Genomic DNA, 25,235 nt, shown 5'->3' with positions numbered 1-25,235 from the left:
GATGTAGCAAATATGTCGCGGCCGGCGCAACAAATCGACCAGGAACGTGAGGGTAAGAGGATGAAGAAAAGAACTCAAGAAGCAGAGAGATGGGGGCAGGAGGAGCACTGAGGAGGATGTCCAACAGTGCTAAGTTTATTCAAAGCATTAAGGCCATATATATAGTGATATTATAATAGGAGAAGCAATACATCTGTGTCTAGTTAAACAACCAGGAGTTCCCATAATAAGTTTCATACTTAACTATCAGCAGACCTCGTGACGCCAAACGGCTGATGCCAGTACAATTGTTCTGTATTGATACAGCAAACCCGAAAGTAATTTGTGAGCTGTACTAGGGCAGCAAGGACCAGCCACGAACTTATGACCCCAACCAAATTGTTCTCATTTGTTTAGCAAGCGTGTGGGAAGTCACGTAGGCGAGCGCACAACACATAGCACAGACCCTTTCTCAGTGCTACTCAACTTTTCCTGTCCTAAACCTTTTGTCAGGTTATTCAGACTTTAAAGGAGGCACAAGTCAGGGCCTGGTTTTGTCCTCGTCTCAAGCCTTATTGCGGCCTCCCACACAAATAAATGGGAATTTGTTCAAAGCCAGAGATTTAAAAAATATACATTTTCTAATTGCAACATTTATACAACAATGACAACATCAACAAAAATCAGCAACAATTGCTGTTCAGAGGAAATAGTATGGTTTGTAGAAAGAGCCAGGGACCAAATATAGGAAAATCCAGGCAAAATAATTTCACCATGTTAGATATCAAATACTAATTCTTAAGGTATTTCCTGATTTGGGGAAATTTTTGGCTAAATTGTGTAAATAGTATTTTTATCTAGAAAAAAATTTCTTATTTTTTGAAAAAAAGTTCTAATTCTTCAGTATTATAGGTCATAGCCTATGAAATAACTTATTTAGTCAAAACTTCCTTAAATGACCTGTGATATGAAGCATCTTGCTGGAAAAAATTTCCTGCGGGTTTCTTGCCCATTTCTACACGTATGGATGGAATAAAAAGTGTGAACACAGGCTGTGGGGCTTGGCAGGACTTCCTCTCGGAGTTAATTCTGTAATTTTTTTCCCCTAGGAGAGCATGTTTTAAGTGTTCTGTTAATCAGGAAATACATAAAATAGGTGAATAAAGTTCCTAGTATTCAATAAGAACTTATAATTTGACAGCTGTTTTATTCCATAGGTATCTGAAAAGGTTCTAACAGTTCACATCACCTCATTTCACTTTCATATTTATCACTCACTTATCTGACTTGGTGTTTCCTAGGCTGAGAGTTTTAATTTCATTGGACTTGTTTCAACCCACATGTCTCTACTGACTAGGGGAGGATAATATTCCTTCCACTTAAATATATTATTTGTTTTCCATCTACTTGGTTCCACTCCCCTTCCCATAACACACACATGCAATGCATCTACTCTCTTATGCATTCACTCAGGCTTGCACACACACATTCGCATGAATTCTCAGATATTAACCCCATGGGTTAAATGAATAGATGTTTGCAAACTGTAGGGTGCTATGCAAAGTTTGTTGTGACACTGGTGTTTTCATGAGTCACTAATCTGAATTAGATAAAGCAAGGTAATAATGTATGTAATTCTTCCCCCCTCAAAGACAACAAAACACATTACCGCTCTGCAGTGGTGTTCCGTTATTGTCAGAATCCAGCTTCTCTGACAAGTTGCACCCAACAGTCTCCAGATGAGAGCTGGAGGGCGGGGCTTTATCAACTCTCCTGGCTTTTGCCATCAGTCTTATTAACCTTCACAAATAGCATATACTTTCCATAAGCCAGGCTCACTGTCCTGGCTGATTTCACAGTTCCTACTTTAGAGCTGCTGCAGAAGCCATGGTCACAGTTCTGCTGCTCATATCACTGCCTCTGCCTGGGCAACGTGTTGTTCTGAGGCCAGCAGATCTCTCTCAAGGCAGTACCTTTCACTCTGGATGGCTTCGTTGGGGCCAGACACTGTGAGCACTGCTGAGCTGCTTCTCCTCCACAGCCTCATCCCCATGGCTACTCTTGCTGTTTCTTGCTGAGTTTGCTGGTCCCTCCATGGGAATGAGTCTTCCTTGGAGTGCCCAGCACTGGGACGGAGGGGGCCCTAACCTTAGCACTGAGCTACTATTGTTCCTTGTGTATCTCAATATGCCTACTCTTCCTCTAGAAATCTATTCTGTGTTCCCAGAACTTGCAGGAGCCATGAACAGCCAGAATTTCTAGAGAATATCTTTAGATTTATTTTCTTTCCTTCTCTGGTGATAATTAACGGTGGGAGCTGTTGTGAGAAAACGGATTCGTCTATTTCTCTTTGCAGTGGCTTCAGATTCTGGGCAGACATGGATACAGCACTCTCAACTTTATTCCAGGGGTCATCCAGGATGTTAAAATATATGCTATCATGTGCACTGTGCTTTCTCAATGCTTTGACATATTTAAACATGAGATTAACCCATGCTTTGATGCACCATAACTTGACATATATCACAAATGAATAATTATGTGCCAGTTGCTATAGCATCTCTTACCAATTCCCCCATCACACTCCCTTTTTGGAAGGGATTCTAGGCAGAAGCATTTCTTTATGGTGTTTCCCATTTCTTTAATTCTGTCCATACCCAAATCTGTCTAGTATCTTAACTGATTACTTGTATCATTGCAAATCTCTTTATTAACTACAAAATTATATAACCTCTAGAAATTATCCTATTTCTAAACTACATATAAACAATATTAATTAATTTTTGATTATATTACTGTAAGATCTTGCCAATTATTGTTTTGTCTTTAGACAAAAAACAAAACAGAGGGGCACATAGCTGACTCATTCAGAAGAGCGTGCGACTCTTGATCTTGGGGATGTGAGTTTGAGCCCCATGTTGGGCATAGAGATGACTTCAAAACAAAACCTTAAAAAACAAAACAAAACAAAAAAAAACAAAGAATGCCTGTTCTTAAAATCTGTTTTATACTCTGATTCCTGACATTAAATATCTTTAAAAATGTTACAATGGCTTATAAAATTCCTTCAAATAATATTTTTTCAGGAATAATATATTCTATGTTTCATTAAGATGCTATATGCTTCTGGATGCCAGAACCTTGATTATAACAGTCCGATGAAGTCTACCACATTTACATACTAACCACTTGAAGGAATGTGTTAATTCCTATTTGCTGACAGACATTACCATGGCAGAAGATTAAATCTAGTACATACTGAAAGAAAAAGTGTATGCAGTTTATTATAAAAATTTAAATTCAAGTATTCATAGAGACTATACACTGGTTATCAGTTTCCACTTACTCCTCTTTTAGGAACTGGCATCAATTTTTAATTAGGAAATCATTCATTCTAGTGTGGAATACTGCTCATTGTCCCTAAGTTTCTGTCCTGGGTTGTTCACTTCTTACTTCAAGGATTATGTTACCATATTTTAGACACTATAATGCAATTACATAAAGAATAATTATTGAATACTGAATCTTTATCTACTGATTTCTATGGAAGGCTTATATTCTTTGTACTAATACTCTCTGGCTGGCTGTGTCAGTGGGATGCTTCAGTTCAGGGTCTAACTGGAGCACCCTGCCTGACAGTCCCATTAAAAATCAACATTGTTGGCTTTGGAGAACAGAAGATATTTTAAGTTCATTTTAGCTGGACAAGTCATTTTTTTCCTGAAAAACAAACAAATTGAAATATGGGTCTTAGGATCTTGTACATCATCATTAAACATACTCCTTAACAGCTGGAACTCAAGGGATTACTTTCTTTTTTTTTTAATTTTTAAGACTTTTAAAAATTTTTATTTATTTATTTATTTGAGAGAGAAAGACAGAGAGAGAGATTGATTGAGAAAACACATGGGAGGATGGGCAGGGGGAGAAGTAGACTCCCTGCAGAACAGGGAGTCCAATGCGGGACTTGATCCCAGGACCCTGGGACCATGACCTGAGCCGAAGGCAGATGCTCAACCAACTGAGCCACCCAGGTGCCCAAGGAATTACTTTCTAATCAATTTTTGTTTACTATTTTCTTGGTTACATTGAGATTTAATACATCTTTCCCTAAAGAACAGTTATCCATTGATTTGGTCTTTATTCATTTATCGTTTTGCTAGTTATGCACCTACTAAATGCATAAATAGCATTGGACTCTGCTACACAGAATTATGCATGACTCCCTAAAGTTATCTTTCTTCCCAAGGATCCGGTCATATCAGACTACACTTGTTTCCTTTCTTTCCCTTCCCTTCCCTACCTCTCCATTCCCTTCCCTTCTCTTTCCTTTTCTCAGACATTAATTCTACAATTTTCAGATTCTCCCAAATGATCTCTTTACCTCTTCTTTTCCACGTCTGACAATAGCAGAACACACTTCTGGCTGTCACCCAGAGAAAAATAGTCCTGAAACATTTCTTGGTTCCACCTGCTCTAGAGCCATCAGCACTAACTTCTCAAAGTCAATTCCTCTTGATCAGAGTTTAAACAGAGTGGAGGTTACAAAGTAGAAAAAAGTTTGGTTATGTTGAATTTTTGAGTCAGAATCCCTGACATCAGTTGTATTAGCAGAAATATATTTTGTTCTTGTGTCATGAACACCTATCTTTTGTCTTTCAAGTTCTTCCAATCTTTCTGGAAACTATATCCCCTCCCCCAACTCTTTTATTTGACATAGGCCCTCTAGTAACCCTAATCCACATGAATAAAACTTGTTGGTCTGTTGGAGCAAAAAGGATCAAAGACTTAAACTTACGAGCTAAATCTATAAAACTCTTAGAAGAAAACATTGCAGAAATATCTTTGTGGCATAGGATTTGGCGATGACTTCATGGATATAACAAAAAGCACAGACAATAAAGAAAAAAATGATAAGAATTTTTGTGCATCAAAGGATACTATCAAGAAAACAAAAAGAAGACCTACTACATGGGAGAAAATATTTGCAAATCTTACATCTGATAAGGGACAAATAGCCATAATAGATATATGTTTTTAAAAAACTCCTACAATTCAATAGTAAAAAGATACATAACAAAAAATTGGCCCAGGACTTGAATAGATATTTCTCTGAAGAAGATATTCAAAATGGCTGTTAAGCACATTAAAAGATATTATTAGTCTTTAGGGAAGTGAAAATGAAAACCACAATGAGATATTACTTCACATCTAATAGGATGGCTATAATTTTTAAAAAATATTAAATAACTTGCTGGCAAGGATGTGGAGAAATTTGGGCCCTCTTGCATTATTAGTGGGAGTGATACAGCAGCTGTGGAAAATCTGTCTGGTGGTTTTTCAAAAGGTGTAACTTGGAATTACCATAGACTCAACAATTGCACTCCTAGGTATATATCTAAAGAACTGAAAGCGGGGACTCAAACAGATATCTGTACCCCAGTGTTTGTAACACAATAGCCAAAAGGTGGAAACTACACCAAGGTCTATCCACAGGCGAGTGGATAAACAAAATGTAGTACATACACACAATGGAATATTCAAGTTTAAAAAAGAATGAAATTCAGATACATGCTACAAATGATGAACTCTGAAGCCATGCTGAATAAAATAAGCCAGACACAGGACAAATACTGTATGATTCCACTTACAGGAGTTACCTGGAATAGGCACATTCATAGGGCAAGTAGCACAGGAGTTACCAGGTGCTGGGGGAAGCCTTAAGCGCTTTATTTAATGAGAAGAGGCCACTGTATACTGGGAGAGCAATATATTCAAGCCTAATTAACTACTTTTGGAGGAAAAAGGTGAAGCGGGAAGGAAGTCGGAGACCCCCGCTGATCCATTGCTTGGAGCTCATTTAGCCAGTCTGGGGGGCCTCGAAGGGGCGGGTGAATAGGCGCTCGGCTCCGAGAACTGAGAGTCCCGCTGCCGGGTGAGGAGCTGGGCCGGGCCGGACGTCTCCAGGGGGAAAGTTGGGACCGCAGACCCGGGATCCCGCGGGGAGGTGGAACAGTCGATCGTCCCGACAGCGGCCGACCTTCATCACCGAGCCGCTCTCAGGGGACTGGCGGGCGCGGTGAGTTGAGGACAGCCCGCCCCGGCCCGTGCCGCGCCGGTCCTCGCCGCGTTTCTCTCAGGAACTGGGCGAGGCCTGAGGCGCTCGGGGCGGGGCGGCCGCTCGCGCGGGTGGGGCTGGCGGGAGGACCGCGCGTCTGCGGAGCTGAAGGAGCTGGGCTGACTCCGCTTTTGTTTTGGTTGTTCCCGGACCCACTGTGTTTGTGTCTGGGTGTGTCTTGCCCCCTGAGCGGCTGCAGGTGTAGCGTGCGTGTGTACTGTAGCCACCTTGTTTTCCAGCGGTGGGAAGGAGACGTCGGGGGTGTGGGGGGGGGGAGCGACCGGCTCCAGCCCTCCGGGCGCGGGCCACACGCGGGTCCTGACGGCTTCTCCCTGGCGCCTGGGGGTATTGGATGGGTTTGCTTGGAATTAGGGTGTTCCCCAGGAATTGGGGCGGGGGGGGCTGATTCGGTTCCCGGCATGCCCGCCGGGTACCCCGGGGCGGGTGATGGAGATGCCCACCCCCCACTTCCCTCCCCGACTGGTAGGGACCCCTCCCTGTCCGAGGCTCGGAGACCAGGGTAATTTTTCTTGTTTATTCTTTTACCTTGTCAGGTTCCCTGCGATCTTTGTCATGATTGGTTTTTCGAGTGAATGTTGGTCTCGGCTTCCATTCACTACCTATTTCAAATCAGTATTTTATATCTGAGTTTTGGCACTTAAAAAAAAAAAGTTTCTGAGAGTACAAGTCGTAAGGAATGACTAATAGATCAGAAAAATTTATATAGTAAGCATTATAGAAGATAAGAAAATGCTAAATTGTCACTAAGATAATTAGATAAAGCGCACGCTTTCTCAACAGACAAATTATGTAGTCACACAGTTTTCTAGTAAATTCTGAGGTAGCAAAGCCATATATAAAAGTGGTCCAGTGGGTTTTAATTTTGAAAACTTTTTTTGTTTCTTTAAATTTATATAGTTTTCCTGAGATGAGAAAGGGAACATTTTGTTACTTTAAAAAAAAAAAAAATTATTTATTTTGAAAAAGAGCCTCTGCCCTTGAACCAGGAGGGATGGGAGAGGGGCAGAGGGAGACTCTGGAGCAGTCTTCTTGCTGAGTGCAGAGCATCACTCTCCATCTAAGGACCCTGAGATCATGGGTCCAAATCAAGGGTCAGAGGCTTAGCCTACTGAGCCAACCCAGGAGCCCCTATCTGTTCCTGTCTGCATAGTATAGCAACATGATTAGCATGTTCATTTATACTTTATCAGGTAATTATTTTCAAGTTCTGAAATTGTTTACTTAAAGATGTTAAGGACTCCTTTAACATATTTTTTAATGACTCCCTTCTGTCTCCCTCCCTGTTATCTTGGGTTTCTACTGTTAATATAGTCAATTGTTTTAGAACAATTGCTAATATATTTCAACTTCACTATTTCTTTTGGTTGGTGACTAGGTGATTAATAAATTAAAAAAAAAAGAGGACAATTAAGTTAAACAGATGGAAGGGAGAAAAACGCCAATGACTAGAACAATGAAAAATCCCAAAAGTTCTGGATAACTAAGAACAGTCTTAAGATATACATAGATCTAGCCCTCTTACCAGTAGTGTTTTGTCAAGGGGTGTCACATAGTCCCACAGGTATCTCATCCCCACCTTTGGGAGGATTTAAAATTGAAGGGGCATGATCTGACCTGATAGTATGGATTTCTCCACAAGATGGCACTCATATAGTTTCTTTGATTTTAGTTTCTATCCTAAGGAAAGATTTGCAGTGTAAATTCACAGAGTAAATAGAAGCGTGACTTATGTTTTATGATTTGTGCATCTATTTCATGTTTTGTTATATAGAATTTTCTATCATGTTACAGAATTGAGGAAAAAAATTGGGATGTGGTGTGGATATGCAGGGGAAAGAATGGCAACGTGAATGGAACAATGTATGTGTCTATAGAAATGGTTCTTCAGTCTCCTATCAAAGTTGAGGCTTTGTTCAGCCCTAGAATTTTATTCTAGTCCCATGTGGCCAATGCTAAATGTTTTTATCCTTTATATTTAGGTACCATATCTGAATGTAAAAATTGGCTTTTTTAAAAGGAATGTAAGCATTTCTATGTACATGTTATGTAATATGAATGTAAACATACATATATATGTTAAACTTGAAAATTTTTTTATTTTGGAAAAGTTCAAACATATATACAAAATTGACAGAAAGTTATAATGAACTACATGTACCTATTATATAGCTTTAGCAATTATCAACTCATTGCCAATCTTATTTTATCATTCCCCCTTACCTTTCCCCATTTATTTTGAAGCAAACCTCTGTATATGTATCTGGCATATTGTTAGAGGCACACACGTTCACCATAAAATGCATTATCCTAAATCAAAAATAATGGTATGGACAAAGTGTTAAGAGCCCAAAAGGAGTGATTAATTCTGCCTTGAAGAACAGGACAAACTCAGAGAAGCCTTTGAAGAAGAAATGACATTTGACCTATACATGAAGGATGTGTAGGGATCTGCCAGGTAGAGAAGAAATGGAAGAAAGCACATTCTAAGCATTGGTGCAGTATGAGGAGAAGGGTACAGATGTGAATATGCATGAATTAGTGGAGAATTAGTGGAGAATAGAGAATAATGTATTTGAATATTGAGGCACTGTGGAGGAAGCTGCTGAAGATGCAGCTGGGAAGAGAGTCTGTGGTTATTCTAGGAAATTAATGATTATAGTTTATGTATCCAGAAATATTTTTCTACAGCTTTATGAATAAAATATAAACTACTTTTTCTACATTTTTGTAGATTTATGACACAGTCCAGTCTTTAACAATGCTGAAATCAAATGACTCGTTGTTTTCCTTGGATACTTTGTTTTTTGAAAAACCAGGTGAAGCTAAAAAGTAAGTCTGCCTTAAAGAATGATAACATAGTATATTGTTTTAGAGATTTTTGATTTTTAAGGAATTTTAATTTTCTCACTAGACATATACAAATAAAAAATGAGGGGTCAACAAAATGATTTTTCAGGTATATAACTGGTAAACATGGAATTCAGATATAAGGGAGTATCTGAATTTTAACATGTTAAATGTTATAACTTAAAAAATAGAGTAGACGCTTGCCTGTTTGGCTTTCATGTATTTGCATTTCTGGTTTGTTCAAATTATTTTTGTCCAACGTAAAAACTTGAAGTAATGGTCAAACAGTAGCAACGGACAAGGAGTGATGACACCTTTTGGAAACAGAATGGGCAGTGTGCCAAAGGCCAAGTGTGATGGGCAGATTCATTGTAGGCAGGAAGTAGGGGTGGAAATAAAGATGTGGTGCCAGAGGGAATAAGAGCAGAGAATAGTCTGTTAAATACAGGTTTTTATGGATTTTCACATGTAAATTTTTCTCAATTCTAAGTTTTCTATGTATTCTATTGTATTATCTTTTTTCTTTTTTTTTAAGATTTTATTTTTAAGTGATCTCTACACCCAGTGTGGAGCTCGAACTCACATGCCCAGGATCAGAAGTTGAATGTTCCACTGACTAAGCCAGCAGGCGACCCTATATTATCCTTTTTTAAAGAAAGGAAGTATTGAGTAAAGTATTTATTGTTTCATTAATTTTTTCATTCATTCAAGTATTATTTCAAATATTGATTGAATGCAGAAAAGGATATAAGAAGGATGAAACAGACTTTTACTTCAAAAGAACTTAAAATGTATTTAAGGAGATTAAGAACACATATGGAAAGGTCATTAATAAGTAACATAACTCTGTAATTCATCATCCAGACTTGGATACTTTGAGAGTGAAAGAGTGCATCCCATTTGTACAACATGTGTTAATCAGGACAGGTCTGGGCAAAATGCAACATATGGTTGCCTTTCTAACAATACAGAGTCAAAAAAAGATGTGAAGGAAATGATAAGCGTACATTCATGCAATGAAATTTCAGATTTGGAGGGAGACCTGGTGCAGACTGATCAGGTTAGGCTTTATGGTAATGGGGAGAGACTTCAGGAGACTTTGAAGGATTTGATAATTCTAATAAGCAGAGAGAAGAGGCAATTCAAAGGCAGAGTTTAACAACAAGAAATAATGGAGGTGGGACAATTCGCAGTATTTTTAGGTGATAATGTATAGAGAAGTTTCGTGGAATAGGAGACTCATAAAGGAGAAACAGTGGGACATAAAGTTAGAAAAGTAAACTGAGGATAGATTGTGGTGGATTTTAAGTGCCAGAATAAGGATCTTGGACGTGACCATGTGTTAAAAGCCATGGAACTGAATCAACAAACATTTATTGATGATATGTCTTATTATGTAAAGCAGTGTGCTAAGTAGTATTGATGTGAATGGAACTAGAAACAAACCTTTATGTGTTTATGATTTGGGGAGGGTATCAGACTGATCTATCCTCAATCTTTCTATTACCTATATATAATATGCAATATATGTATTATCTACACACAGACATATAATACAATAGGACTGTAATAAATATTATTGGTTCAAATAGTACTTAAGAAGAGGGAACAATTTTAAACTTTTTAAAAAAGATTTTATTTATTTGAGAGAGAGAGAGAATAAGAGCAAGCATGAGCATGGGAAGGTCAGAGGAAGAGCCAGACTCCCTGCTGAGTAGGAAGCCTGATGCAGGACTCCATCTCAGGACTCTAGGATCATGACCTGAGCTGAAGGCAGTCGCTCAACCAACTGAGCCACCCAGGCACCCAGAAGAGGGAAGGATCTAAGTTTGATTTTGAATGAACATAAGCTCTAGTGTCTAGAATATTTCCTGGAAAGTAGTTCTCAGTAAATAATGTTGAATAGATTAATGAAGGAATGAAACAATGGAACTTCTATAGGTAGATACAGGATAGGGTCATGTACAGTGGCAGTCAGAGTAAAAGAAATATTTTTGAATAAAGATGAGGTACAGAATATGTTATCTATTTGGTATGCAAATAGTTCACTTTAGGCTGGACTGTAAGGTAAGTAGAGTAGGAGAGTTAAAACTCTAAGATAGCCTAAGGCCATTTGGACGTTTGATATTGTTTGGAAGCCACTGAAGTATTTTGAATGGAATGTAATTATGATGAAAACAATTCTGAATCAGTGTGATAGGAGTGTGTAAAATATGTTAGAGAAAGCCAGAGGCAGTGAGGCCAGTTAAGACATGATTGTTCTTAACCAAACTGATTAGAGCTTTGATTGAAATAGTGACAGTGGAAATACAAGGAAATGAATTCAAGAAGCATTATAAAGAAGATGCAGTAAGACCTGGTATATGTCTGGATATATAGGTATAAGATTTTGCTATAATTTGAATTCTGGATGACTGAGAGAATGATGATGCCTCTGGAAAATAGGGAAGTCATAAGGGAGATTTGATTTTTATGGGGATGCTGAATAGTAGATTATATGTGTGCTTTTTTTTTTTTTTTAAGGTTTTATTTATTTGACAGAGAGAGATCACAAGTAGGCAGAGAGGCAGGCAGAGAATGGGGGGAAGCAGGCTCCCTTCTGAGCAGAGAGTCCAATGCGGGGCTCAATCCCAGGACCCTGAGGTCATGACCTGAGCTGAAGGCAGAGGCTTAACCCACTGAGCCACCCAGGCGCCCCAGATGTGTGCTTTTTATCTCTCTCTTAGATTTTCTGAAATAGTCTCTGCGTAGAAAATAGTTAATACATCAGGCCTGAACTACTGTCCTTGAAAAGGCCCTGGTTGTACGAATGGCCCTTGGCTAGAGTGAGAACTTTAAGAAAGTTCCCACCATTAACTGATAGGAATGGCTCACTGCCTAAACTGTTTATACAGATAGGTTTATGCTGACTATCTGCTTTTCTTCTGGGAATCTAGAATTTAGGTATGTACTAGACAGGGGATGCCCACATGATTAGTCCCCAGTAAAAACACTGGGCATTGAGTCTCTAATGAGCTCCCTCATTAGCAACACTTCACACATGCTAGTATAGCTTGTTGCTGAGGGAATTAAAGATGTCCTGTGTTGCTGTACTGGGAGAGGATCTTTGGAGGCTTGTGCCTGGTTTCCCCTGGACTTTGCCTCATAGTCACAAATAGGACTATATGTTGAATTTGAATCAGCCCAGGGAATCATTGGCTCTGGGGGTGCTCTTGGGGACCCTCTGACAGTCCTAAATTTCAAATGCTTTAGCCTATTATCAGATAGTCTGTCAGACATTGTCAGATAATGTGTTGTAGATTTTTGATTTGGAAAACATAGCTGTGGAAGCTATGTGTTAGGAGCTACAAAAGGCAGTAGTGTAAAAGACTGGGTCTTTCACTTTCTAGAGTTTAAAGTCCTAAATAAAAAAGATTTAAAAATACCATAAAATCCTTGCCACTTGCGGGTGCCTGGTTGGCTCAGTTGGTTAAGCGACTGCCGTTGGCTTAGGTCATGATCCTGGAGTCCCAGGATAGAGTCCTGCATGGGATGTTCCCTGCTCAGTGGGGAGTCTGCTCCTCCCTTTATCGCTGCCCCTCTCTCATGCTCTCTCTCTCCCTCTCGTATTCTCTCTCTCAAATAAATAAATAAAATCATTAAAAAAAATCCTTGCTACTTGTCATAGACAGTGTATGTGGTGCTCTTCTCAGGTTTATTTCCTGTCAGCCAATACTTTTTTGCTCTAATGAAGGACAAATCAACTTTTATTGAAAAGGAAACATTAAAAATTTATATGTTAATAGGATCACAGCTGAAAGATAAGGAGAGACAGTTCACAGTGCCAACAGGGTGGCAAAATTCTCAAAAACTACTTTAAGTTTACAAAGTGATTATCATTTTCAACTGGTTTCTTGGATTTTCTGTGGTGGTTCTGGATCAAGGGTATTTGGATTAGGACATTAATTTGTAATAATATTTTAGGAATACTCTAGAGAATAGAGAATACCAGTAGTGGTGTCATTTACACACTGATGACACATGATCTGTTGTGAAGTGTGTTGTAAGTATTTTGTTACTTCTGATAGTAAAGATGCTGATGTTTAAGAATGATTTACTATTTTTTTTTTTTACATTGGAACAGATTTAAGATTCTTGTCACAAGCTGTTGAATTAGAGGAAAAAAGACGGAGTTATAGCCATTATTTAGGTAGCATATCTCACATAGCAGTGTCATTAATCGTATGACACACAAGGGAAAAAAGATTGAGAACACTGCTGTATATAAAGATACGTCAAAGTCACCATAGAAAATTAATTTATAGGTTGTTTATCTAAGAGTCTGTAATTGAGTAATGTTTAATTAATAGCTTCTGATATAACTTTATTAACATATATATTCACACTTTTATATTTTATATAGTTATCCAGACACTGAAAAATCATTGGATTGGTTTCTCCCACCTGCTCCATTGATTTCAGAAATTCCAGATACTCAGGCATTGGAGGAGGAAATAGGAAGTCATAAACTGTTAGGTAAACTATCACATACTTGTTATGAAGTTAAACCTGTGCAGCTCATGTCAGTGTAAAAAAATCTAGTAACACATTAAAATGTTAATTCCTTTATTTTAATGAAATAAAATGATAGAGACTTTATTCATAATAGTGCTCACCAAATCTTAAAATCAAAAACATCTTTCTTCTCCATATATACATATACATACATATGCATATTGTGTGTATGCAGTACACTATCACAAACATGTACTGTTGCATGAATTTGTTTCCTTTTATTATTAAAATTGTCATTGCCATTTAGTTTTTGTCTTGCCTTTTACTAAAGGTAGGATCTTCTGGCTTAGGAAACCACATTCTTGAAAAAAAGAAGATGCAGAGTATTTTATATAGTTTGGTAACATTTTTATAAAGTTAAAGACAAGCATATTCAAACAGTATATGTGATCTTATGTGATATTGTTGATAAAATTTTTGATTTTTCAAATTTGGTGGTAATTCATATATGTTATCTTATTAACCTTTGTAACTTGTGTATATTTTATACATGAAAATATATATTACATTTATATTCTCATATATACCAAATAATACATAGTATACACAGGCTTATATATACTATACATATACATAGATGGTAAAACAAATTTAAGCCCTAACAATGCCTGCAGATTCCTCCCAACCCCTCAAAGATGCCTGTAAAATCTCTGTAAAGAAACCTTTAAAATTTTTTCACCCTGATAAAAGCATTCCTTTATCTTGATTTTAGAAGCAATACTACAAAGTTAAAAGCATTGCATCATGTATTTAATACTGAATCAAATCCAGTATTGTATATGATTGTTCATTATATTTCTATGTGTAAATTGGTAATGTAAATATTCAAATCCTCTTAATTGTATAATTATATCATTTGTAGTTGGTAAAATACTTAAAAGGTATAATAATGGTTATTTCTGTGAGTCAGAAATTAAACCTATTTTATAATGTAGGTTTTTTGTAAATTTCAAATTTCAGTGAATCTTAATTTGAGTGCCCTTCAGTGATATAGTATACAATAACAGTACCAATCAAAACCATATTTGGTGTTATAGATTATCTTGTTAGTGTATGAATAACTTTCATGTTTACCTTGTAAGCTGTTTGAAAATTTTTGTTAAAATTTTTCATGGTCATTTTGAGAATTTATCTTCATGGAGAACATATATTAATTAATGTATTCCATTTCTGTAGGTCAGGAAGAGAAGCCAAAAATGTTACCATCAAATTTAAAGATAACTAATGAAAACACAAATTATATTTCACCAACACAAAAATTCCAGTTTGCCTTTTCCTTAAATAAATATGAAGCAGGTGATCTGAATTTAGGAGGAGCAGGTAACAATGACTTATCACATGTTCCTGGCAAGCTGACATATGGTATTTCTCAGAAATACAAAAATCACGTTAGCACTGAAATAATACCTGAGAAAAGTGTTCCAGATAATACAAAATTATTTAATTTTGCAGAAGGTAAAGGAGAGAGCACATCAGCCTTCCGAAAAAGGTAATTAATTAAATGAATTACAGAATATTCAGTGATAAAGTTGAACATTTATGGTATGTCCAAATGTATGAAGTATGATAGAATCTAAATGAGAAAAACATCAACAAATAGGGTTTAGTAAATACCAAATGCTCTGTTAACTCTGGGATTCTAGTCATAGGTTCTTGCCTTCAGAGAGCTACAACTTAATGGGGAAAGGACAAATAATTTAAAATAATTGATTAAGTACTTTATAGTATAATAATTATTTTGATGAAGTATATAGTTAGAGCAAAGGGTCTCAAAATTTTTCAAACTTTTTACTGTAAGGACCCTTTACACTTAAAAATTACTGAGGATTCTCAACAGTTATTGTATATATGGGTTATGTCTATCAATATTTAACCATATTATAAATGAAAACTCAAAAAATTTAAAAAGCAAACAGTGCTTTACTGATATTATGAAAATTGTTTTGATCCTACATACTCTCTGAAGAGTCTCAACTGTACTTTGAGAATTGCTGTTACAGCATATCACATGGGGTCCTAATCTGTTCTGGAGCATCAGGGAGGGCTTTCTTGATGAAGTGGTATTTAAACTTAACTTTGGGGTACCTGGGTGGCTCAGTCGGTTAAGCATCTGCCTTTGGCTCAGGTCATGATCCCAGAGTCCCAGGATCACATCCCGCATCAGGCTCCCTGCTCAGCGGGGAGTCTACTCCCTCTGAACTTCCAACCTCTTGTACTTTCTCTCTATCTCTCAAATAAATAAATAACATCTTAGAAAATACAAAAACAAAAACTTAACCTTAAGGAGGAATAGAATTAAACTAAGGGCAAATGAAGGAGAGTACTCTAGGCAGAAAGAATAATAAGTGCAAAAGACCCAAAGTAGCACAGAGCTTGGCCCATTAGAAAATTTCCTTTTGTGTAAAATCAGAGAGAATGCAGAGAGGTAAGGTTTGGAGAGGTCGAGTCATTCAGAATCATGTAGGCCGCCATAAACTTTGTGCTTTTTCTTAAGGCACTGTTTCTTAAGCTGTGGCCTATGAACCCACCATATCAGAATCATCTGAAGTACTTGTTAGAAATTTGGGTTCCTGAGTCTTACCTTAGGCCTGTTGAATCACAGTCTATATAAAGGTGGGGAGGGGACCCAGGAATTGTCATTTTTAACAATTTTTCTAGATGATTGTTATGCACAATAAAGTTTGAGAGCTAGAATTCTAAGATTCTACATTATTTTTTTTTTTAAGATTTTATTTATTTATTTGAGAGACAGAGACCACAAGTAGGTGGAGAGGCAGGCAGAGAGAGGAGGAAGCAGGCTCCCCGTGGAGCAGAGAGCCCGATGTGGGGCTCGATCCCAGGACCCTGGGATCATGACCTGAGCCGAAGGCAGAAGCTTTAAACCACTGAGCCACCCAGGCGCCCCTAAGATTCTACATTTTAAGTAGAGGAGTAAAATTGGATTTTTTTTTTTAATTTAAAGTGCATTTTGGCAATCAGTATGATGAATTAGAAGGAACTAAAATACGTTGTGAAAGGTCACTTAGAAGGTTTTTATTAATCTAGGTGAGAGAGAATGGGAGACTGATGTAGACTGTGGTAGCAGAAATGAGAGAGTTCAGAGTGATTTAAGAGATAAAAATCCCGTAGCACCTAAATGATTATTAGATATGACACCTGATTCATGGTTTTCTGACTTGAACCAGAATGATGAAGGATGGTAGTGCCCTTTCATGATGTGGAAAACTATAAAGGAAGAACAGGTTTGGGGGAAGGTGATGAGTACAGATTTGGACATGTTGAGTTTGAGTACCTATAAATTGTCCAGATAGGGAATTGGATGTATGGGTTTAAAGATTCAGAAGAGATCTAACTGATAGGTTTTGTTTTCTCTGTGACATAAGAGATGAGGTCATTTGTGGAGTTTGAGGGGAAAAAGTGGGAATATTGAAGAAGTACGAGAAGAGTGGAAGAGATTATTAAAAATGGGAAAGCAATCCAGTTAGAATAATGGTAGGCTTATTGGACACTCTAATTTTAGTGTATTTGCGGCCGAAGCGAGCACTTTGTTGAACACTCTAAAGGGCCCAATTGAGGTTGATGTCTATGAATTTTTTGTAACAGTTCTATTAAGATACTACTCAGGGTGCCTGGGTGGCTCAGTTGGTTAAGTGCCAATTCTTGGTTTTGCCTCAGGTCATGATTTCAGGGTCGTGAGATTGAGCTCTGCCTGGGGCTCCTTGCTCAGCATGGAATGCTTGAAATTCTCTCCTTCCCCCTTTACTCTTCCCCCTACTTGCCCTTACTCTCTCAAACAAATAAATAAATAAAATCTTAAAAAAAAAGGAGATATAACTCATATAAAATTCACTCTTCTGAAGTGTACATTCATGGGTTTTTAGAATATTCACAGAGTTGTGTAATCATCGCCACTATCTAATTTTAAAATATTTTCATCTCCCCAAAAGAAACTGTATTCATTATTGATTACTTCCCTTTCCAACTCCTCATTCTCCTTCCCTCTCTCCAGCCCCTGGCAACCACTTACCTTTCTGTTTTTAGTGGATTTGCCTATTCTAGACTTTCATATAAGTGGAATCATACAATGTCTGGCCTTTTGTGTCTGTCTTTTTTCACTTAGCATAAGGTTCTCAAGATTTATCCATATTACAATGTATATCAATACTTCATGTTTTATAGTCAAATAATATTCCATTCAGTGGACAGTGCAGCATTTTATCCATTTATCAATTGTTGGACATTTGAATTATTTCTACTTTTTTGACTATTATTAATGTTGCTGTGAACATTCATGTACAAGTTTTTGTGTGAATATATTTTTGCAATTATTTTGGATTTATGCCTAGAATTGGAATTGCTGGCTCATATGGTAACTATATACTTAACTTTTTTGAGAAACTTTCAAATTATTTTCCAAAATAACTGTACCACTTTATAATCCTACAAGCAATATGTGAGGGTTCCAATTTCTCTGTCCTTGTCAGTAGTTGTTATTATTCGTCTTTTTTGTTGTAGCCATCCCAGTGGGTTTGAAGTGGCATCTCACTGATTAGCATTTCCCTAATGACCTATGAGATTGGGCATCTTTTCATGTGATTATTGGCTAGTTGTGTATTACTTTTGGAGTAATATCTATTCAAATCCTCCTTTTTTAAATTGGGTTTTCTTTTTATTGTTGAGTTGTAAGAGTTTCTTTATATATTCTGGATAAAAGTCTCTTATCAGCTGTATGACTTGCTAATATTTCTCCCATTCTCTGTGTTGTTTTTCACTTTTTTAATAATGTCCTCAGCAATTTTAAATTTTGATGAGGTCCAGTTTATCTAATTTTTCTTTTGTTGCTTGGGCTTTTGGTGTCATAGCCAAGAAATCATTGCTTAATTCAAGGTTGTATAAAGATTTACTACTGCATTTTCTTATAAGATTTTTATAGTTTTAGCTCTTACATTTAGGTCTGTGATTTTTTTTTAAGGTCTTATATATTTATTTATTTTAGAGAGAGAGAGAGTGCATGAGCAGGGGGAGGAGCAGAGGGAAAAGGACAAGCAGACTCCATGCTGAGTGCAGAGCCTGACATGAAGCTTGATCCCAGAATCCTGAGATAATGACCTGAGCCAAAATCAAAAGTCCAATGCTCAACTGACTGACCCACCCAGGTGCCCCTGTTCACCTCTGAAGCTTTCTGAACCCCTTGTCATATATGGGTTTTTCCTTCATGGTAGTTTTATTAGGTATGCATGATTGATAAATCATTGGCCATTGGTGATTGAACTCAATCTCCATTCCTCTTTCTTCCTTGGGTATCATAGATGAGGCTGAAAGTTCAGCCTTCTCTAATTAGGGTTTATTTTTCTCTGGCAGTTAACCCCCATCCTGAAGCTATCTAGGGGTCCTGCAAGAGTCACTTCATTAGTATAAACTCAGGTATGATTGGAAGGGGTTTGTCATGAATAACAAAGATGCTTTTTATCACTACTATCCCACAGAAAATTCCAAGGGTTTTAGGAGCTCTGTGCCAGGTACTGGGAACAAAGACCAAATGTATATTTCCTATTATACTAACTAGGAAACTATCTACTAAATAAACGCTTATTTCTGGGCTCTCAGTTCTATTCCACTGACCAGTATTTGCATGAGTACATATCCCACACTGTCTTGATTACTGTAGCTTTGTTGTAAAGTTTTAAATTGGGATGTGTGAGTCCTCCAACTTTGTTCCTTTTTTCAAGATTTTTTTTTTTTAAGCTTCTCTGGGTTCTTTGCATTTTCAGATGAATGTTGTGATACATTGGTAAATTTCTGCAAAGAAGTCAGCTGGGATTTTGATGGGAATGGTATTGAATCTGTAGATCAACTTGAGGAGTATTGCCATCTTAATGTTAAGTCTTCTAGTCTATGAACATGAGTTATCTTTCCATTTGTTTAGATTTTCTTTAATCTCAGTGATGTTGTGACTTTTTCAGTGGACAAGTCAAACTTGTTTTGTTAAGTTTATTTCTGAGTATTTTGCTCTTTTTGATGCTTTTATAAATGGAATTAAAAAGTTTTTTTTTTTTTCAGATTGTACATTGCAAGTGTTTAAACATCAGCAATTGATTTTGGTATATTGATCTTGTATCTACAGTCTTGCTGATGATGACTCTCAGTTTTATTGTTCAGAGTGTTATGTCATCTACCTAACTGCTTTTTCCAGTAGTGTTCCCCTGCTCACCTGCAATTATTTTAAAAAGTAGGTAGATTCACCTAGGATTGAGGTTTTGCAAGATAAGGATGTTAAAAGGATAAAGAGGAATTGGAGTTTGGAATATTAGTAAAAGAATGGTCAAAAAGATAGGCCATGGGATCTAAGTCCATTAAAGGTAGATGAGAAAGAGAAGGGAAGATAGTTTGGGGGAAAATAAAGAGGTTCATTAAAGTAAATTTGTTTTTTTACTTCATTGGTAGCTTGTGTAAACAAGCTGAAAGAATAAGAAGCTGTGGTCAGAGAATGATATATTGGAATGATTGATTTGAGAGGAGGAGCAGTTCTGGATAATGACAGTGTTTAAGATGAGAGAATAGGTGAATGAAATTGTTTGAAGTAGAAAGCCACTGTAGATGAATGCCTAAGAAATGAAGAGGAGAGGATTTTGAATGGCTTATCTGTATGAATGTTGAAGTAATGGAGATGGTGGCAGAATTTGGAATTGAGAGGAAAAGATTCTTAAGTGACCACATGTTGCTATATGATATATGCCATGAGGAGGGTTAAAAAGTGTTATAACTAGTTGGCAGAGATACTTCTATAAGAGAACAGAAGAATATGATGCAGATTTTGGATGAAGAAGGCACAGACTCTCAATCCTCAAGTACATTTGGTGTGGAAAAATAAGCAATTTCTACTTAAGTTTTTTAAGAAGCAAGAATTTTTCAGGGCAATGCAATATTTTTGTTAAGACCAGGAAGTAATTATAGCAATCAGTGAAGAAGTTGAGGACATAGGGGAGTTTATGGAGTGTGAGTTCTAGAGGAACTAGGAAGAATCTGAGGTCCAGAGAATTTAGGTAACTAGCACATGGATAATATTTTTATAGTTCACAAAACTTATTTTAAACTCTAAGTCACACAGCTAGAAAGTGGAGGAGCTCTGGATTTAAACCCAGTTTGTCTGTTTCCAAAGTCCATGCTTTTAACTGATATGACTGCAGATAGCAAGGAGTCATCCTGTGGCGTAAGTTGTTTTTCTTATCCTCAATACCATTTCATAATCAGATTCTACTATATTATTCAAGGCTAATCATCTGCTTTTTAATTTTCCATCTTCATTGATAGAAGGATGCATTGAAGGATAGAACAACCCTATAGTTTGTTCTAAAGTGTATTTCTTGTTCTATAGTGTTTTTAAAGACTCCTGTTTTCTTATATGGAAACATGTCATTAAAAATTAATAGTAAAAATAATTTAGAAAGTGTTCTGTATTTGCACAATACTTGTTTGGATGTCATTTCTTATAGAATTCTGTAAGACTGATCTCTTCTGTCATCCCTAATACTTAACTTTGTAAGATACAAATATTACATTAGGACATTTACTTTTCAAATTTTATTTGTTTCCTGAGAGAGAGAGGGTGAGAGTACACATATCCATATGTGCACAAGCAGGGTTGGAAGGGGCAGAGGGAGAGGGAGAGAGAGAATTTTAAGCAAGCTCCATACCCTACATGGGGCTCAATCTGAGGACCCTGAGATCATGACCTGAGCCTAAATCAAGAGTTGGATGTTTAAACGACTGCGCCGCCCAGGCATCCCTGTATTAGGAACTTTAATGGTCACTTCATATCTTAGGGCTATGGTGAACAAATTAGTTTGATGGGTTGACTTTTGATCAGTTCAATATAATAAATTGCAATTCTAAAGATTGCCTTTGTTTTCTAGAACTTTGCAAAGAAAATACTTCTTTGCAAAGTGTTCTTGACAGTGATACTTATTTAGTATTATACTAAAGTGATTATTGAATAATGTTTGGGAAGTTGCTGCTGTTCCTGACAAGAAGCCACAATACCTGACTACATGGGCCTCTCCATCCAGTTGCCTTTGTATTCTCAAGATGTAGTGGATAGGTCTTTTAAGTGTGAATGATCCAAGAGCCCATGCAGAAGAGACAGTATCTTTTCTTTTCTTTTCTTTTTTTTTTTAAGATTTTATTTATTTATTTGACAGACAGAGATCACAAGTAGACAGAGAGGCAGGCAGAGAGAGAGAGGGAAGCAGGCTCCCCGCCGAGCAGAGAGCCCGATGCGGGACTTGATCCCAGGACCCTGAGATCATGACCTGAGCTGAAAGCAGAGGCTTAACCCACTGAGCCACCCAGGCGCCCCGAGACAGTATCTTTTCTGACCTGTCGTTGGAAGTCATGCACTTGTACTTCCTCAGTACTCTACTAGTCATGTAATTCTGTCCTGACTCAAAGTCCTAATTTGAAAAGGATGCGACTAGCAGGAGACAGGTCTTGGAGGTTGGCTTCTACAAATGGGATTTGAGTTTTCCCTTCTAAAAGTGAAAAGACATAATTCAGTGGTAAATTTGTCAAGTTGTATTTTAGGGGAATGCTTTAATTTTATGTTTGAATAAACCACAATCTGTGGGCATTTTTCAAAGGACCGATTTTATGCTAGTTTTCCCCCTTCTAAGCAGCTGTTCAAGGGCAAACTTTTTTTTTTTTTTTTTTTGCAGATTGTTTAAAATATCTGATAATATACATGAGGGTATTAACTCTAATGACAGTACAAACTTGGACTCTCCTATTGGCTCAGTGAAAGTTGCCCCAACAGAAATGAACAAAGGGGAATCATGGAAATGTAGCAGTAGTAAACAGAAACATCAATATTCAGACATTAACATGTTTACAGCAAGCAATACTCTTTCTGCTTCTGAAATCAGGGAAGAGATATTCAAAGCACCAACTTTTGCAGTTGCATCCCAGCCTCATGAAGTTCAAGGTAACTCCTTGCTTTTTTCAGTTGGTTTTATAATAGAACAAACTAGTCTGTATTTCTCAGCATAAGGAAGAATATAAAAATATAAATACAAAAGTAAAGAATACAAAAATGAAAAAAAGAAAAAGTAAATAAAAATAAATACAAAAAATAATAAAAAATGCAGTTTCTGCATTTCTCAATCTATTGCATTTTTAAACTATGATCTAGGGTGCCTGTCTGGCTCAGTTGGTAGAGCATGTGACTCTTGGAGTAAATGTCATAAGTTCAAGCCCTGTGTTGGGTGTGGAGCCTACTTTAAAAAATAAAAAATGAAATAAACTATGATCTAATATTTAACTGTGCTCTTAATAAAAAGTTATACTAGTTTTATTGAGGCAGTTAGTATGGAAGAGATTAAAAATACCTATATAAATATGTAGAATTATTTTTAGGAGTAACAGAAAATGATATAGATTCCTTGAAGGCTGTCACAGAAATCCGTATCCTTTATTTTACTATAGCGGCTTTATATTTGAAATCACAATTTGTAAGCATGTTATTTTATTGTGTCTGTGTTTATTTTATTGACAATGAAAAAGAGGGGAAAGTGCATCTTTTGGGCCGTGTAAGAGACTCAGTGTGTGTGAGAGTCAGTGCTGCTCAAAGTGTGGCAGGCTAGTGCCGGTTTGTGAACTGCTTGTTATGAGCTTGTGACAAGATAAGTATAGAAATGAGATTTGTATTATTGGCTGCATTCTGAGCATGTTTCCTTAGATACAGATCATTTCCTAAGGATAGTATATTGTATAGTATATTGGGATAAACATGGGTAGGGGAAATAAATGAGAATGGCATATTCTGTGGATTGGGTATATTTTTTACAAATCTAGCATTTTTTGAATGAAATTTACAGTTTATACGTATGGTATAATTTACATGTCTGGGCATTTCCAGTATAAATATTTTGAGTATATACGTGCATTCTGGAGATAACATCGTCTTTGCTTTTTTGATATCTTATGTATGTCTATAACAGTATACTTGTTGTTTTTTATTATAATCTAGCAACTGTGACTATTATGTGACCATCCCTATGACCTGTGAACTCCTTGAAGGGAAGGGCCATCCCTTGTTTATCTTCCTATCTCCAAGTATACTGAAAGGCAGGTAAAGGAAGTTGTTCTGACAAAAGAGTAGCTATGAGCCAAGATGAGGGTAAAATAGTGTGGAATATGTTAGAAAGAACAAGCATTCCAGTTTGGCCAAAATAAAAGCTATGCTTACAGGAGTAATAGGACATAATGATTGAAAGGTATCCTAGGATCAGGTTATTTAATGCCTTGGATACCAAGGTCAAGAGGTTTTGTTTGTTTGCTTTTTAATTTATCGAACAATGAGGAGAAACCATGCAGTATTTTGAGCAAGTCAAGTTATATCATCAAAACCATGCTTTTGGAATATGGAATTAATGACTCAAAGCTGGGTAAGGCTCCAGACTCCACAAAAGTTATTGTCTAGTTGGCAAAACAGTAAATGAATTCCTCCTGAGCTGGAGGAATCTAGGGGAGAATTATTCTAGTCCAGGGTACTCAGGGGACTGAGTCCATTCTGAGGTATGGTTAGAAAATATTTACCTGACTTGGGATGCCTGGGTGGCTCAGTCAGTTGAGCATCTGTCTTTGGCTTGGGTCATGACCAGGGTCCTGGGATTGAGTCTGGCATGGGGCTCCTTGCTCAGTGGAGAATTTGCTTCTCTCTCTCTGCCTGCTTTGCCTGTTTCTGCCTGCAGTTCTCCCTCTTTCTGACAAATAAATAAAATCTCTAAAAAAACATATTTGCCTGACCAATCATGAAAATATTCCTGCAATGCAGATAACTGAACTAAGTTAGAATGGGGGAAGAGAACAATAAAGGATTTTACATGATATATCATAACTTCAGATATAGTCAGCTTTTAGTGTTTCTGTTCAGCATGGTGTCTCAATCCTACTGTGCTTTCTTCTCTCTGGTGATCTAAATATGGTTGGAACATAGGAAATATGTTAGTCTTAAACAGGTAAAAGTTAGTTTCATTATGTGTATGATGAGAAAGTCTTCTTATCCTTAGTGCAACTTGCCATAATATGACAGTAAATTTTGAAGCATTTTAAAGATCTTTTTTTTTTAAAAAACACTTTTTAATTTATTCATTTGACAGAGATCACAAGTAGGCAGAGAGGCAGGCAGAGAGGGGAAGGGAAGCAGGCTCCCTGCTGAGCAGCTGAGCAGAGAGCCCAGCGCGGGGCTCGATTCCTGGGCCCCGAGACCATTACCCGAGCCGAAGGCAGAGGCTTTAACCCACTGAGCCACCCAGGTACCCCAATGAAGTGTTTTAAAGTGTTTTAAAGATATTAATGCTATATTAGCTCAGCTGAAATGTATCTATTGTTTAGGTCTCTGTTAGTTAAAAATACTGCATACTCTTGTTGCATTGATTTGTTGTTCAAAAAGTTCATTTGTGGTCAAAACCACAGAACTATTTTTTATTATTTCTAAGTATGTATTTAAAGTGGAAGACTAAATGCTTTTCATGATAATTTAAGAGTTTTGGAATTACTAGGACACAGCATATTTTCTAATTCTTTTATAATATTTTATTATATTTGAATCCTTAGGACAATAAAAGTTTGCTCAGATTGATTTTGCTATAGTAGTCTTACAATTTTCAATTCTGCAGACATTTTCCTACCTGTTATAACATATAATTGCAGTGACACTGCT

General features: G+C 37.0%; 1 protein-coding gene across 8 annotated transcripts in view; it reads left to right on the top strand.

The window, feature by feature from the left end:
• The first annotated feature begins 5,739 nt into the window (after window positions 1-5,739).
• HFM1 (helicase for meiosis 1) overlaps window positions 5,740-25,235 on the top strand; it is a 115,541-nt gene continuing 96,045 nt past the window's right edge. For 2 of the 8 annotated variants that reach the window (XR_004383795.1, XM_032867106.1), the window contains exons 1-6: window positions 6,036-6,058; window positions 8,850-8,947; window positions 13,368-13,480; window positions 14,696-15,008; window positions 22,231-22,496; window positions 22,928-22,975. Coding sequence is in view for 6 of the 8 variants with exons in the window: in XM_032867106.1 (XP_032722997.1) it covers window positions 8,877-8,947; window positions 13,368-13,480; window positions 14,696-15,008; window positions 22,231-22,496; window positions 22,928-22,975 (811 nt within the window). In the remaining 2 variants the exon portion in view is untranslated. Of the gene's footprint in view, window positions 5,787-5,927; window positions 6,059-8,849; window positions 8,948-13,367; window positions 13,481-14,695; window positions 15,009-22,230; window positions 22,497-22,927; window positions 22,976-25,235 lie in introns of those variants that run through there. The other 6 variants (XM_032867109.1, XM_032867108.1, XM_032867107.1 and 3 more) reach the window with 6 other exon arrangements.

The sequence above is a fragment of the Lontra canadensis genome, unplaced genomic scaffold, assembly GCF_010015895.1.
Source record: "Lontra canadensis isolate GAN:19392208 unplaced genomic scaffold, GSC_riverotter_1.0 scaffold33, whole genome shotgun sequence".
NCBI lineage: Eukaryota > Metazoa > Chordata > Mammalia > Carnivora > Mustelidae > Lontra > Lontra canadensis.
The sequence above is the reverse complement of the archived record's forward strand: the minus strand, read 5'-3'. Positions and strand labels throughout refer to the sequence as shown.